General features: G+C 44.3%; 1 protein-coding gene across 1 annotated transcript; it reads right to left on the bottom strand.

The window, feature by feature from the left end:
- Positions 1 to 2,578: 2,578 nt before the first annotated feature.
- rab10 (RAB10, member RAS oncogene family) lies at positions 2,579 to 15,145 on the bottom strand. Its single transcript, XM_030781617.1, has 6 exons — positions 14,528 to 15,145; positions 4,644 to 4,704; positions 3,680 to 3,818; positions 3,313 to 3,402; positions 2,962 to 3,063; positions 2,579 to 2,705 (listed from the first exon to the last, which is right to left on the bottom strand). The coding sequence occupies exons 1-6, from the start codon at positions 14,652 to 14,654 to the stop codon at positions 2,619 to 2,621; spliced, it is 606 nt and encodes a 201-aa protein (XP_030637477.1). The 5' UTR covers positions 14,655 to 15,145; the 3' UTR covers positions 2,579 to 2,618.
- Between the last annotated feature and the right edge of the window lie 1,560 nt (positions 15,146 to 16,705).

Raw genomic sequence — 16,705 nt, 5'->3', positions numbered from 1 at the left:
CATCCCCCATTTTCTATCGTTCATTCTATTTCCGTAACCCCAATTTCAGCATTTTTTCCATCTCTCTCTCTCTCTCTCTCTCCCTCTTCAGGTCTCCAGTCACTTCTTTCCGGTCGACGCAGTTGTTGCATTGAGATGTAAATCTCCAGTCCATAAGGAAGCTTTCCTTCAGTAACAGCCTTTTAAACTTCCCCCTTTGATTATCAAAGCGCGTGCACACACACACACACACACAAGCACAAAGGTTTGTACAGTAACACTGTCCACAGTCTCCCTACAATAACATAAGTTATAGACAGAGGCGTGTGCGACGGCGCAGAGTATACGTACTCCGGATATAGATAGGGCATTACAAATTGAGGTAGCGCACACATTACCCTTGGGACTTGAAAAGTGAAGTCTCCAGAAATACTGCGGACGTTTCACTTTTGGTATGTTCTGTTAACCTTCTGTTGGAAGGATTTACCCAACTACTCCGGCGGGTAATGATGTTGCCCTCATCAGAGCATGAAGGGAAAAACTTGAAGTTCTGGATGGGTTTGACTTCTAACCTGTGATTTCACACAATCAGAATGCGAATATGTGACTCAGTCACAATTAGATAAACAATCACTGTGATTACGAAATGTCACTCCAACCATTTTGAATAAATTACGCGAGTACTATCGCTTTTGCGTTATACTTCATTACCACTTGAGGGCGACATTGTTACCTGGGAAGCCCAAAAAAGAGTAGCAGAACAGAGTGGTTGACAAAGTGTACCCCCCCCCCCCCATAAGAATATTTGTATGTAAGGAGTAAGGCCACTGTTTTTTTTTCTTAGCATGCCTCGAGTCCTTCTTTAAAAAAACAAGACAGCTACTGTTTTGCACGTTTGGCACTGTTTGACATTTGTAAATCATTTTGATAGATTTTAACACGAGGTGACTACAGGAATGTGCCAACTGATTATACCAAGTTCCCTGGACTTAGTTCTTTACATCACAATCTCAACTCAGCTCTGTGGTTTCAGATTGCAGATATTTGTTGCGATAAGACTTTAATGTTTATCTTTTGAATTTTAAGCGTTTGCTTTCTAATAGTTACACACATGCAAGACAAATCCCAGTTTTGCTGTCTACACAGACGTAGTTCTAATATGAAGACAAGGGAGGGATAAGGCGCCCTCTGCTGTCAATGCATGGCCATGTCAATCTGTGGAAACCTCCGTGGAAGTGTGAATTCCAAAATCAGATGAGAATAAAAGTGGAACAAACATTTAACTTAACAAGCTTATTTTTAATGGATCTGCAAAATTGTTTGAATTTCCATAGAGAACACCCCCTCCCCACAATGAGCTGCTGTAGCAGTGCTAGTTGTTTGTTTGTTTTTTTTTAAACAATGCACGTGGCAATACTTACAAAAATTGTCTCCAACCCAAAGAAAAACAGCATGCAGGAAAAAAAAACATTTAAATGGGGAGAAAATAATTCTTTAACAGTAAATTTAAATCATAAGAGAAAAAACAAACAAAAAAAAACAAAAACAAAAAAGAAAAGAAAAAACAAAAACAAAAAAATAAGAACAACAATAAAAAGCCAAACAGTTGAAATAATGCCATTCTCTTGGGATGAAAGGGGGAAACTGAGACAATTGCGCTGTGCTGACTGACTGTCAGGTCAGGGGTGTGTGGGGGGACTTTTGGGTAAAGGGGGGGGGGGGGTGCTGAGGTGTGATGGGGTTATGAAGTGGAGGGGGGATTTGGGGGGGCGGGTGAGCCAACACAGCTCCACGTAAGGCACAGGATGAGAGAGACCCCAGCTAGAAAAAACAAAACAAAACCAAAACAAAAAACCAGCAACAACAACAAAAAAAAAATAACCTCCCCACCACATCCACGTAGAGACACACACGCACGCGCGCACACACACACACACACACACAAACCATCAATAATACCTGCACATACACACAACACTTACCTACCCCCCAAAGCCCAAGACTGTACAAAAAAAAAAGAAGTGTTCGTCATACATGTCACTCCATCCATTTTTCAGTTTGTCATTTTTAATTCCTTTTTTTCACCCCACATGAGGTCAGCTTGATCTTTTGACCCAAGACAAAGAAAAAAAAAACCTTTCGTTTAGCTTTTTTCTCTTTTTGCTAAAATGTAGTGGTGAATTTTTTTTCCTTTCTTTATTCTACCCCTTAAAATAAACGACAAGAAACAGGACATGATTTCTCTTTTTATCTATACATTTCTTTTTTTTTCAGAAATAAAAATTATATTGTCAGCAAGCAGTCACGAGAGGAGGAACATAGGAAGTGGTTTTACTTCCACAGAGTTAGAGAAAGAAAGAAAGAAAGAAAGAAAGAGGAGAGAGAGAAGAGAGAGGGAGACAGAGAGAGAGACAGAGGGAGGGAGAGATGGTGAGTCTGCTGGAGAACATATGAGAGCGAGAGTGTTAGATAGAGGTGAAGAAAGAGTGAGTGTGTGAGGGGAGCAGGACAGATGGAAAGAGACAGAACAACAGAGAAAGAGTGTGTGTGTGTGTGTGTGTGTGTGTGTGAGTGTGAGTGTGAGTGTGTGTATGAGTGTGAGAGTGTGCGTGTGAGTGTGCACTCATGTGTGTGGCCGTTCAACTGCAGCACTTGGTCTTCCATCCCGTGACTCCGCCTCCAGAGCTGATGTCAACATTTTCACTGTTGGGCTCTTTTACAGGTGTCTGGAAAAACCCAGAAACACTCACATTTAGTGACCATACACACATACACACACACACACACAGTATATACCCTCATCAATACTGCTGTTTTAAAAAGTGTTTGCAGTTCCAGGCTGTAGTTGTAGACTAATTTAAGAATGTAAATGTGCTGTGAGAGTTGACTGTTACAAAGTGCTGTGAGGTGGAATCAGTGCTGTCTGCTAAAGGCTACAGAGAGAAGAGGCGCGCGCACGCGCGTGCACACACACACACACACCTTTCTGAGGATGTCTTCTGCTAATGTGAGGAATGCCTTCTCGATGTTGATGTTCGCTTTTGCACTCGTCTCAAAGAATCGGATCCCATGCTCTCTGGCAATCTGCACAAACACAAACAAACATACAAACTGTCAGACCTGGAATAAGTCACAATACTGATACTAAGAAAGTGTGTGTGTGTGTGTGTGTGTGTGTGTGAGTGCGAGTGTTTGTGTGTTACTAAATGTTTTACAGCAAACAAGAAGCTGTGTGCAACAAAATCTTTATCAAAACTCTGTAACTTTGTTCCCTGGAATTTTACACACACACACCACCATCACATATGATCACAGTGGTACACGCTGACTCACCTGCTCCCCCTTTGCCTTTGGTACGACCCGCTTGTCCTCCATGTCACACTTGTTTCCTAGCAACATTCTCTCCACATCCTCATTGGCATGCTGGAAGACCAACAGTAAGTCAGACACTGAGAAAGTCACACACACTACACAAAACTCTCCTCCTACACGCTACACTCGCACTATTGCCACGGCGACAAAACAGGTATGTCATTTTGATCAAGAGATGGTAATGAACCGCTGGAGGAAAGGTTGTGAGAACATTGTGGGAGGGTTGTGCGGATGTTAGATGAGGTTAGGGGGTGCGGCTGGAGGAAAGGTTGTGAGAATGTTGTAGGAGCATTTTGTGGACGTTAGATGAGGTTAGGGGAACATGTACCTCATCTATGTTCCTCAGCCATTTGCTGATGTTCTCAAAGCTCTTGGCGTTGCTGATATCATACACCAGCATGATGCCCATGGCGCCTCTGTAGTAGGAGGTGGTGATGGTGTGGAACCGTTCCTGACCTGCCGTGTCCCTGAAAAAACAAACACAAACAAACAAGTAAACAAACAATAAACAAACGCAAGGCCTAACAAAACAAACAAACTGGGCATTCTGTTCCTGCACTGAATTGACAAACTGGACCGCCCTCACTGTCCACACCACCAGGCAACATGCAGCCTCATCCAAAACAAACAGGAGATGGAAACAGACAAAAACTGTTCATAAACTGAAGAGAGAGGCGTGATGCATAACAGGCCCATGTAGTTAACTTCAGTCCTCAGTAATTCCATCAGTGTGTCAGAACAATGCAGTGAATCACTCATTCCACAGAAACCCCTCAAACTAGCGCATGTTCCGTATGTCTCTTCTGTTTAATGAGCCATGCTGATATTTCACAGTAACACCAGTCAGTGGCAGAATTCAACAAGATCTCAGTTCAGCAGCTCTGTAACTTAACTAGCTCTACACCCACTATAACGTGGCCAGGTGAGCTATCACAATACTATGAACTCAAAGCGGAAAATTCCACATCACATTCCTTACAAACAGAATACTGTCTTATGGGAATCAGGAGTTACAACAAGGGAAAAAAAAATGTTTCTTTGAGTCGAATCACACACTGAATGCATTTAGCATTTGTCTCAGATTATTACAGTAGATGTAAATGTAGCCACGGCAACGGAGCCTTTTGAAGGAAAGGACACAAACTGAGCAGAGTAACAGTCTGATGTCACTGCCAAGTCTCACAGCAGACTCCCTTTTCTCTGTGTGTGTGTGTGTGTGCGTGCGTGTGTGTGTGTGTCTAACAAATGACAATGACAAAAATGCTTGATGTGTGACCAGAGCCACAACTCACCATATCTGTAGTTTTATCTTCTTTCCCTGCAATTCAACTGTTTTGATCTTAAAATCGATTCCTGGAAAAAAACAACACAGATTTAGACATCAGGCTAAACATCACACAGGGTTCACATAGCCTGGCAAGACACAGATAACAGGACTGGAAACATGACACTACATACACACGCACAGTCCCATGCAGTTTATATACACACACACTGGGATAAACACTGACTTTACACAAGCACACAGGCATAGATATTCAGTACACGTGTACACACACACAGCCCTACATCCTTGTGAAATGTCCTGAGACTCTAGAGAATAAGAGAGACTTGTGTTAAAAGAGCACAGAGTGGCATCATTAGCCCAGACGGACCAGAGCTCCCAGCTCTATCCTCTCCTCTGATAGGCAGTGCCCACGAGACCAACACGACATCCTCATCCAAAACCATCCCTTTACTGCCGTTCTCTGCGTCCCTGACACAGAACACTGTACAACACTTTCAGCATAACCGTCTGTAAATCTGTATTCATAGTAGTTAATTAAGCAAATACCTTCCTCCCCCTTGCAGCTCATATACAAACTGATGTAACTGCTGGTAAATTGAATCAACTATGCAGAAAGGACAGAGTCATGTTTCTTAATAGCACTGTATACTCCGAAATCAATTAGTTCCAGAGGAACTAACCCGGGACCCACACAAAACGAAGTGTGAATCCAGGGCTCGGTACACACTGGCACGGCCAGGCCTGGGCTGAGGCCCCATCAGTCTCACTGCTCAACACTCAGTGGCCAACTGTCACACTCCCAACAGTAGCACCATTGACACAGAGAAAGAGAGAGAGAGAGAGAGAGAGAGAGAGAGAGAGAGAAAGAAAACAATGCCCCTGGGGTTTATTTTACCCTTATTGGTTCAGGCAGACCTCAGTGTATCTGTGTGTGTTTTTTTCGTCTGTGTGTGTGCGTTGGACACCCATGTGGGTATGACGTGAAGAGTAAACTGGGCGAAATGCCACTGATTAAGCAGTATACTAAATGTGTATATCGAACCAGATATGCAGCAAAAACTTAATTTAATTCTGCTTCTTTCACCAGTCCATCATTCACTCCACTGTTCGTCACGTCCATCAGCTGCATTCACTCCAGTGTTCGTCACATCCATCAGCTACATCCACCCCACTGTTAGTCACATCCATCAGTTACATCCACTCCACTGTTAGTCACGTCTGTTAGCTACATCCACCCCACTGTTAATCACGTCTGTTAGCTACATCCACTCCACTGTTAGTCACATCCATCAGCTACATCCACTCCACTATTAGTCATGTCCATCAGCTACATCCACCCCACTGGTAATCACGTCTGTTAGCTACATCCACTCCACTGTTAGTCACATCCAGAAGCTACATCCACTCCACTGTCAGTCAGTCTGTTAGCTACATCCACTCCACTGTCAGTCAGTCTGTTAGCTACATCCACTCCACTGTCAGTCGGGTCTGTTAGCTACATCCACTCCACTGTCAGTCAGTCTGTTAGCTACATCCACTCCACTGTCAGTCAGTCTGTTAGCTACATCCACTCCACTGTCAGTCGGGTCTGTTAGCTACATCCACTCCACTGTTAGTCAGTCTGTTAGCTACATCCACTCCACTGTCAGTCAGTCCGTTGGCTACCACCATTCTGGTGTTGGTCAGAGTACATATCCATAGGCTCATTTGTTCTGTATGTGTTTCCCATTCCTGCTCCTGGAGGCCTACAGAAATGCACACTGTGTGGATCTCTGTCTGCAACAACCCATAACTCAGTTCTCCTGCTCATAATCAGGCCCTTGACTGACTGAATCAGTTCTGTAAGACCAACAAGAGATCAATGGCTTCTTTCTACCAAATATCTCTATCGAGAGTCTTTCCATCGGCTGGAGCGGGCATTTCCACATCTCAGCAGGAAGGATCCCTTTATGCCATGAGATTTCAAAACATAATCAAGGTCAGAGAATCTTAAATTCAAATGATCTTGCTACATCACCTTCTCTGCTTTGGACCCGCACACAAGATACTCAAGTCTTAGCGGACTGGACCTGGACCAGACTGACTGCCTCAGGCTAACTGTGCAGCATTAGCTAAGACCTTCACACAAATCCCTGAGCCAAGAGTAAGCCCTGGAAAAGAACTGTGGAATGTGATGGCTGAATAAGATCAGATACAACGCTGGACTGGACATTATCATTGTCCATCGTATGTGAAACTGTAGATATGAGAAAACAAAAACAGAGTTGGGTTCATATGAGATCCACTGAGCACTTACACTCACTCACTCTCTCATCCGCTCACTCCCATGTGTGTGCACGTACACACACACGCACATACACACACACACAGCTGCAGCCTGGGTGGGACCTGTTTTATTAAATAAAACAGAAATCACTGTACCAAAGAATGACTCACACTTACACAATAAATGCAGACCACACCAAAACATGAGCAATTGGAGAAAGGGGGAGAAAAAAAGAAGCAAATGAAAAAGAAGGCAGAAATGAGTGAAGACAAACAGAAAGAAAGAATAAATAAACAAATGAAGGAGAGAAAAAGTGCAGAGAAACAGCTGAGGTAAGAGAGAGAGAGAGAGAGAGAGCGAGAGGGAGAGAGACCAACTTTGTTCAGCCAAACTGAATGCAGCCAATGGGAATGTCTCTGGGGCCAAGCCCTGTGAGTGCACTGGCATAAGACAGAGTTGAACCACACACATAAACACACTAACAAACTGACAACACCGCTAAGGCACTGACACTGTGAGGACCAGGGCATCCTTGGTAAACACATGCCAGAGTTTAAGGGTGACAACATAAACAGGTCCCGTCATTTACTGGTCCTCCTCACTAGAACTGGTTTGAGGGGGTTTATTCAGTAAAGCATGTTTTCTCTTAATTGGCATGATCTATGTGTCGTTTATCCTCTCAAATACAGATCTAAACATGAGATTTTTAACCAGCCAATAATCCGGGGGATTACCATGTTGACATAATCTGTGGGAGTTCAGAATGGAGACGGAGAGAAAATGACAACGACAGCAGTGAAGCAACTACTGAAATTTGAACCGTCTCTCTCTCTCTGTTTCTAACACACACACGCACGGATAAGGACATCACAGAACTGTACATGCTGGTAGCCCATCAAATCTCTCTTCGTGTTTCTTTTCGTGCTCCAATCAGACTGGAGGGAGGGAGGGAGAGGTATTCTATGGGATCTAAAATCAGCAGGTGATGAATCACCTAATTTATTTCCCTAATATAATATATAATCAAAGAGTTCCTGGTTTGGGTCCCAGGCGGGGCAGTGGTGACGTTGGAATGTTATTGGCTCTCATGTCCCTGCCATGCCCCTGGCTACTGCCGTGTCATCCCCCTAACCAGGACACTTAACCCCAGAGTGCTTCGACCCAGAACCCTACACCTATCCCCTAACCTCAGCACAGCATGGGGGGGGGGGGGGGGGGGGGGGGGGGTCTCAATAGCCCTACCATGCTTCCACAACAGACTATTACAAGCACAAAAAAAATGACTCTTCTACTTTTACTTGACTTACATTTTACATTTATATTTGTGAGCCTCTACAGGTTAAATCTGTATACAGTGAAACCTACATCATTGCCCTGTAACACTTACACTTGCTTATAGCACACCTACATTTCTGAGCCCAAAAGGGAGATCAGTAATGGACGTTAGTTAAAGCGACACAGAGACTGAAGTCGTGGCCTTGGTAGGAAATCTGATCAAACATGTTGGTTTTCATTCAACCTGCTGCCTCTCCATCTGTCTCGGAGGTTCAGTACAACGGCTCACTTTCTCTCTGTTTCCTCACTCTCTCTCTCTCTCTCTCTCTCTGCTTTGATTCTGACCTCCTCTGTGTTTGGGGAAAACTGAAGAATCTCTCAAACCCTGCAGCTGAGGGAGTGAGTGAACAGAAAGTGTGAGGTCAGAAAATGTGTGCATGTGTTTGTGTTTGAGAACCGTGTCTTTGAAACCACAGTGTGTGTGCGTGCGTGTGCTGAGGCATTTGTAGAGTTTGAGTTGAGCCCGAGTAACGGAATGTGCCACTGGTGTAACCAGAGCTCCTAGGAGCAACACACACATGCACGCGCACGCAGAGGGAGAGAGACAGAAAGACAGAGCACATCACTCACTCCCAACCCCTCCCCCCTTCTTATCCTTTTCTTTTCCATTCTCTCACTCTCAGCTAACTAAAAATCCATTACTCTCTCACTTCTTTCTCCTTTTCCCTTCCATCCATCTATCCATGCACAGAGTGAGGTATGTGAGTTTCCTGTGAATAACCACCGAGAGAGTAAACAGCTCCTGAATCTGTTGACTAAATCATTGTAGAGGGAATCAACAAGCCCACAGCGAACTCTGTGTCAAACACACACACGCAGGCGCGCGCACACACACACACACACACATTCTAGGCTCATGTCATAGAAGCGTGAGAGTTGGAATATTTTCTCAGAGACACTGGGGTTGGGTGTTGTGTAGAGACACTGGGGTTGAGTGTTGTGTAGAGACACTGGGGTTGGGTGTTGTGTAGAGATGTTGGGGTTGGGTGTTGTGTAGAGACACTGGGGTTGAGTGTTGTGTAGAGATGTTGGGGTTGGGTGTTGTGTAGAGATGTTGGGGTCGAGTGTTGTGTAGAGACACTGGGGTTGGGTGTTGTGTAGAGACACTGGGGTTGAGTGTTGTGTACAGATGTTGGGGTTGGGTGTTGTGTAGAGACACTGGGGTTGGGTGTTGTGTAGAGACACTGGGGTTGAGTGTTGTGTAGAGACACTGGGGTTGGGTGTTGTGTAGAGATGTTGGGGTTGGGTGTTGTGTAGAGACACTGGGGTTGGGTGTTGTGTAGAGACACTGGGGTTGAGTGTTGTGTAGAGACACTGGGGTTGGGTGTTGTGTAGAGATGTTGGGGTTGGGTGTTGTGTAGAGACACTGGGGTTGGGTGTTGTGTAGAGACACTGGGGTTGAGTGTTGTGTAGAGACACTGGGGTTGGGTGTTGTGTAGAGATGTTGGGGTTGAGTGTTGTGTAGAGATGTTGGGGTCGAGTGTTGTGTAGAGATACTGGGGTCGAGTGTTGTGTAGAGACGTTGGGGTTGAGTGTTGTGTAGAGACACTGGGGTTGGGTGTTGTGTAGAGACACTGGGGTTGAGTGTTGTGTAGAGATGTTGGGGTTGGGTGTTGTGTCGAGACACTGGGGTTGAGTGTTGTGTAGAGACACTGGGGTTGAGTGTTGTGTCGAGATGTTGGGGTTGGGTGTTGTGTCGAGACACTGGGGTTGGGTGTTGTGTAGAGATGTTGGGGGGTAGGGTGTTGTGTAGAGATGTTGGGGTTGGGTGTTGTGTAGAGATGTTGGGGTTGGGTGTTGTGTAGAGATGTTGGGGTTGGGTGTTGTGTAGAGACACTGGGGTTGAGTGTTGTGTAGAGACACTGGGGTTGAGTTGTGTAGAGATGTTGGGGTTGAGTGTTGTGTAGAGATGTTGGGGTTGGGTGTTGTGTGTAGAGACACTGGGGTTGAGTGTTGTGTAGAGACGCTGGGGTTGAGTGTTGTGTAGAGACACTGGGGTTGAGTGTTGTGAAGAGACGTTGGGGTTGAGTGTTGTGTAGAGACGTTGGGGTTGAGTGTTGTGTAGAGACACTGGGGTTGAGTGTTGTGTAGAGACGTTGGGGTTGAGTGTTGTGAAGAGACGTTGGGGTTGAGTGGTGTGAAGAGACGTTGGGGTTGAGTGTTGTGAAGAGACGTTGGGGTTGAGTGTTGTGTAGAGATGTTGGGGTTGAGTGTTGTGTACAGATGTTGGGGTTGGGTGTTGTGTAGAGACACTGGGGTTGACTGTTGTGTAGAGATGTTGGGGTTGAGTGTTGTGTAGAGATGCTGTTGTTGTAGCCTGATGAGTGTGTGTCATATCTGATCCACTGACTACTGATGCCAGGGTAACTGTCTGAAATGAGGGGAATTTGACTGTGTGTATGGTTTGACAGTGTGCACATAAGTTCTTATGCCATCTAAGAACCATTTAGTAGTAGTTGGGGGGGCATGTGTGTGTTGGTGGTTTGGTGTGGTAAGTGAGTGTGTGTTGTTGATTTGACGGTTTGGCATGTGTCGGCACTAGAATCTGAACTGAGAGGGAGTTTCCAAGGAGTATTTTAAGAAACTGAGCTACAACCCTGGCACCAGTGGCATTGAGAGAGAGAGAGAGAGAGAGAGAGAGAGAGAGAGAGAGAGAGAGAGAGAGAGAGAGAGAGAGAGGAGAAAAGAAAAATGAGAGCGACAAAGAGGCAAAAAGCACAAAATGACACTGCATGACAAGTCACCGGGATCATAGCCCGGGTATGCTCTCTTTCCCTTTCTCTCTGACACTGACACACACACACACACACACACACACACACACACACCACTCTGTCCTAAAGTTCCCTTATGTAGACAGGTGTTTCACACAAATAATCATCAGCAGCTTCAATCTGGGTCATTCACACTACATGCACAGAACAACGAGGCCCATACGACCCAGTCAAGCTATCCCTGGCTACTTTTATATCTCACACTCCAGTCTCTCTCACACACACACACTCATGGGAGAGAAGGCACTGAACAGGTGGATCTAAATGACATACGATCTAGGCACCTCATCACCTGACACAGATATGACTCAATGGGACTTTTTCACAGGGCTGAGCAAACACAAACATGCACACACAGGCTTCCTTCTGCAGGTAAATGTCATGTGCACAGACAGACACACACACACACAGAGGGTTACTCTGTCTCACACAGCCATACACAACAGTCCAACAGTAAGGTCAACCTATAGGCTATTTCTCCTGAGCTAAATCAGTCACAGGGAAATGTTTATACCTCGTCATTAACTGTTACTGTTGGGAGGACAAACCGACCCACCCTCCCGTCCTAAACTGCATCTACTGTCCCAAACTCAAAGCCCTAAACATTGCCTCACACACAAACCAGACTAACACAGGCTCCCATATTCAAACCCTTACACACACAAACCAGACTAACACAGACTCCCAAACTCAAACCCTTACACACACAAACCAGACTAACACAGACTCCCAAACTCAAACCATACTAACACAGACTCCCAAACTCAAACCCTTACACACACAAACCAGATTAACACAGACTCCCAAACTAAAACCCTCACACACAAACCAGACCAACACAGACTACCAAACTCAAACCAGACGAACACTGACTCCCAAACTCAGACCAAACGAACACAGACTCCCAAACTCAAACCAGACGAACACAGACTCCCAAACTCAAACCCTTACACACAAAAACCAGACTAAGACAGTGCCAGTTTCCAGGCCTTTCTGTACAGGCTTAGTGTGAGCTGACAGGGCTTTGAAGCTGGGTACTGATTGATACCTGGGCAGGACAGGAACTGACATTCAGTTCCGACCCACTGACACATCTTAATACCGCATTACTCACAGACTGTCAAGTCACTCTGTACTTTTTTTTTAAAAATCCCCGTTTATAAACAAACATCCACTGCCGTTTGGCTTTATGTGTACAACGAGAACATGACTGTTATGATTAAATGAGATAACTGGATTATTTTTGTGTAAGATAAAGCATGAAGCAGACTGTCCAAGTTAAGTTTAACTTTGGCTTAGTTTTGGAATTTTGTGTTCGCAAAACCCTGAACCTGTCTTGATTATCATGATCACTTTCTGTTTCTCTGTCTAGATCTAGGCCTAACCATCAGATGTCAGATGTCAATTTGTGGGTGTGTCTTAAATCAGTCACAGGCAGGAATAAATAGCGTAAACAAAGAGTGAAAAAGACAGCTCAAAATTATACACTTCTGTGTTTGTCACATGTCAACTAACCCGTTTGAGCTGCATCATGGGAAAAACCCCCGCCAATAAAACACTACTTAGACCCCAGACATGGGACTGCCTAGTTCCAGAGTCCTACTGGTTTCCCCATCAACCCAACTCTGTGCCCTCTGAGTTAGTGGTTACTGAGGAGTACACACACATACATGCACACACATATACACACACGCGCACGCACACACACACTGCTGTTTCTGTCTCCCAGGTAAAACTGTGTGTCTAATTTTGACAAGGAATCCGGTGACGGATCATCAGAGACCCTGTCCTGTAGGGAACATTTAGAGAACGACTGAACAGATGTCCAGGGGAAGACAGACACTGCGTGAAATGATTAGAAACAATGTGTCAAAATTCTGTGTATGGACCTTAAAGGGTCTTCAGACAGTAAAAATAGTGGAGGGTCAGTATTCTTATACATGAGCTTAGGCTGCATGTTAAACACACATGTGGGGGGGAGAGAGAGAAAGAAAGAGATGAGGTCACTGACTGAGAGGATATGGTCTATTAACTTACTCCTGCTGTTAAACGTTCAGAAGAGTCTCTCACACACAGCTACGAAAAACCCTCAAAGTGACCCTTAAAGCATATGCCTCGACCCCAACCCGACAAAAAACCCCCCAGCGAGTTAACCGCTACTTCCTATAATAACAACACATTCTGACATGTCTCTACAGACTTAGATCAAACTATGAACAGAAAAAAACTTTAATGGACGTATTATTTCTGACAGCCTTATCTGAAGAAAAAAAAACCCCCAAACCCAAAAAACTGACAGTTTTAGTTAAAAAGAAAGAAAGCGTAAGCTACCACCCTAAAACATATACATTCTTTAACCAATGCGGATCTTAGGCAATCGTTTGACTTGTGTTCCAACACATTCCGCGCATGCACCATGACGTCAAGCTGATGAACTGTTATGGTCTTTCAAAAAAGTGGAGGAACCGTGGAATACAAGAGCAGACAACAAAAAACAAAATGAAGAGTTGACACGGAGGCACTTTTTCCCGCTGAGAGTCCGTTTATTCTAAGAAAACATGCGATCTGGGCTACGTTCTGAGTTAGCTAGGCCCCCCAGCCACCTAAATACTTCTTTCTAACAAGTGCAGGTGTTTTGCCAACACAAAAGGTTTAGCTCTCAACACAGTGCAGCACACCGGATCACTCTATCCGGTACCCTGTATTACACCGCAGTGTGGTGTAGCTCCCGTCAAATGCTCACAGGTGGCATGTTGGTCAACTCATTAGCTAACTGTCAGTCAATAAAAAATAAACAATATCAATTTGCCATTTGACTAAACCGAGCCTAACAGAAACAGTTACAGAGGCATAGATTTATCCCTGTTTTACAATAAAACACACACGTGATTTAACTTGCACGATCACGTTTTGAGCAGAAAACCCTTTCTAATATAATGCCTCTCCATAAGCCACACTGTTAGTGGTAGCTTTGCTAGCTAACTCGCTAACAAGCCGGCAGTTTTTTAATTTTCTGGGGAACTTGTTCTGTGAGCATTATGAAATTGATATAATTAAAACCATGTTGGATCTTGACTATCGATCACATTTGCATAGCTGCCTGAACTGTTTTTAAAGACAAATCACTGATGAACTGAAACGGGAAAAAGAACAATGGGAACCAAATAAAGACCCTCGGCGGGACTTGCTGAGGTATTACTGTTTTGACTTACTTGTGGGAGGCAAATACTATAACGGACATGTCTCCATCTCTAATTGTAACAGTCATTATTATTTGTTGGCTAGACACTGTAAAACTAATTTCTAAAATAAAGTTTATTTTTAAATCTGAACTAAGTTGAAGCAGTGTGGGCCTCAGTGTAGGTCCGTTAGTTCAGATCGCCTGGTTTTGCATACCAATTAGGCTAGATATTTAACACAGTACAGCAGACCATTGTTGGTGTAAGATCATTTTGAGAGCAGTTAAAAAAAAAATACACACCTACACACGTTTAAGTCTAACGTTATACTCACCTATGGTGGAAATGAAAGTGGTGTTGAACGCGTCGTCTGAGAAGCGAAACAGCACACATGTTTTTCCCACCCCAGAATCTCCTATTAGGAGAAGCTTAAAGAGCAGGTCATACGTCTTCTTCGCCATTTATTAAAAAGTGAGAGACAAACGGAGAGATGGACAAAAAGAGATAGACAGAAATCCGGAGCTATCGAAAAGGGGCTAGGCTAGCAGATAAACAGCTGGGTGGCTAGCTTGCTGTCTAAATTTCGTCAGAAAACCACTGTTGATATCTAAACGTTTAGTTTGCCAGTGGGTCAAAGTGCTGTCCTCACGGTATTTATACTGAGGATGATACACTTCCCCTTCTTCAAAAAATCCCCCTTTTCCAGTCTTTTTCTTTTCTCCCACACAGTCGGGACAAAATGGCTCCCCTTCAGCCCGACTCTGTTACTCTTTCTTCAAACTAACCCAGCGAGCTAATTCAAACTCTTGGCATTCCGCTTCATCACAGAAGCCCTTGGATTACAAATCCGAAGGAATTAAATACTGTCGGCTGTTTACTTCAGTACCTTTGTATAGCTATGATTTCGATTTCTACTTGTAATTTCCAGCCGAAAACACATACAGACGACCGCCGTCGCCTTCGAATGGACCCACCAAGGCGACACCCTAAGATTTTTAGTTCCACGCCTCCACCCCGCCCATAGGATTCTGTTTTGCCTCACTATTGGCCTATTTGACTGCTTTTCAAATCAATATGCGACGGTAATTCGACAAGCGGTTCTCCGTCAAGAGGCGGGAGGGCGTTTTTTGACGTTGATTGGTAGAAGTAGCCAAATGTTACTGCGTGACCGCTCCGTACATGTTGGCTCTAGTTGTCTGTAGAGTTATGTGTGCTAAATGCAGTTCAAAGAGCCGAAATGACAGGTCGTTTCACGAAATCAGTTCGCTTGTGAAACTTCTCCGCTGTGGGGTGTGTAATATCAGGATTCAGGACTCAGTGACAAACCCAGCTGTGAGTCAAGCTGAATGATGTCAACTGTAATGCGCGGCCCGGGTGTGTCCCGAACTGCGTGTGCGGTTTCAGCGTTCTCAGGAAATTTTGTGCTTGGTTTTTCATGAAATGCCCAACTTTTGTATGCTGGGTGATAAGTCTTCACAACTTAATGCTGCTAATGCCTGAACATCAACTTACCTGGATGCTTTTAAAAGATTATCAAGCTCACAGAGAACTCCTTTGGATTTTCACTCAGAAACGTACATGCAAACAAGCATAGACCTTTTTTCAAATTTTTAGTCTTAAACCCTTGAATTATGTTTCTTCGTGACCTTATTGACCCTGTGCCAATCTTATGGGCAAGGTGTGATGGCTGATTTCCGGTTAGCAATTGAAAGGATGCAAAAGCATGTGGATATAGCTGACTCAGCCACGCAAGCAGGAGCTGACTAATATTGTAGTCAAACCCTGACTAGAAATCTCTCACCTACTCTGGGGTTGTCAAAAGTAATACCGGAATTTTCAGGAAGAATTTCCTTACCACGTTTTCTCCATATTTCCTAGTGCTCTTCTGTGAGAGCATTATTTTGTTTGCTTTGGTTTGGATTGGTTTTGGATCTCTCCGCCTGCCAGTGAGATATGCTCTGTCTTCAAAATGAAGACAAATGAAACTGATCAAACCTTAAGACTAAGACCAATGAAACAGATCAGTCTTCAACACAAAGACAGAATGATGTGAGTGCAGTTGTCTATGTTCCAAAAGGGACTCTGTTAGAGCAAAGTTTGAGTGGGACACACATACATCAGGGGTGTGGCAACAGTCTGTGTAAAACACTCACATACAAATCACTCTAGCCAAACATTTGGTTCTTCTAATTCCTCTGAATATCACACCATTCAGCTGCAACTACATAACACACAGACACACAGACACACACACACACACACACACACACACACACACACACACACACACACAATTACAGAGACAGGGAGAGAGAGAGAGAGGTAGAGAGAGGGATCGTCTCTAGTCATTTACTGAAAGTTTTCCAACAGTACAGCTTGTGAGCCGAAGTCTCTTCTCTGTGTGCCAGAGTGACACACATATCATTAGGCAACTCACAGCTACTACAAGAATGCAGAGTATTCCTGTGCATGTTCACTCTGGTCAAGCACAGACCTGACAGACTCTATTTTA

Source organism: Chanos chanos, chromosome 8 (assembly GCF_902362185.1).
Source record: "Chanos chanos chromosome 8, fChaCha1.1, whole genome shotgun sequence".
Classification (NCBI taxonomy): domain Eukaryota; kingdom Metazoa; phylum Chordata; class Actinopteri; order Gonorynchiformes; family Chanidae; genus Chanos; species Chanos chanos.
Note: the sequence above shows the minus strand (reverse complement) of the source record. Positions and strands in the feature narration are given on the sequence as shown.

Excerpts from the sequence above, each read along its gene's own strand:
- rab10 (XM_030781617.1), bottom strand. The coding sequence starts at position 14,654 with ATGGCGAAGAAGACGTATGACCTGCTCTTTAAGCTTCTCCTAATAGGA. Across the intron at positions 3,819-4,643 it reads AAGATAAAACTACAGATATG|GGACACGGCAGGTCAGGAAC; the intron begins GTGAGTTGTGGC and ends TTGTTTTTTCAG. Across the intron at positions 2,706-2,961 it reads CAGAAGACATCCTCAGAAAG|ACACCTGTAAAAGAGCCCAA; the intron begins GTGTGTGTGTGT and ends GGGTTTTTCCAG.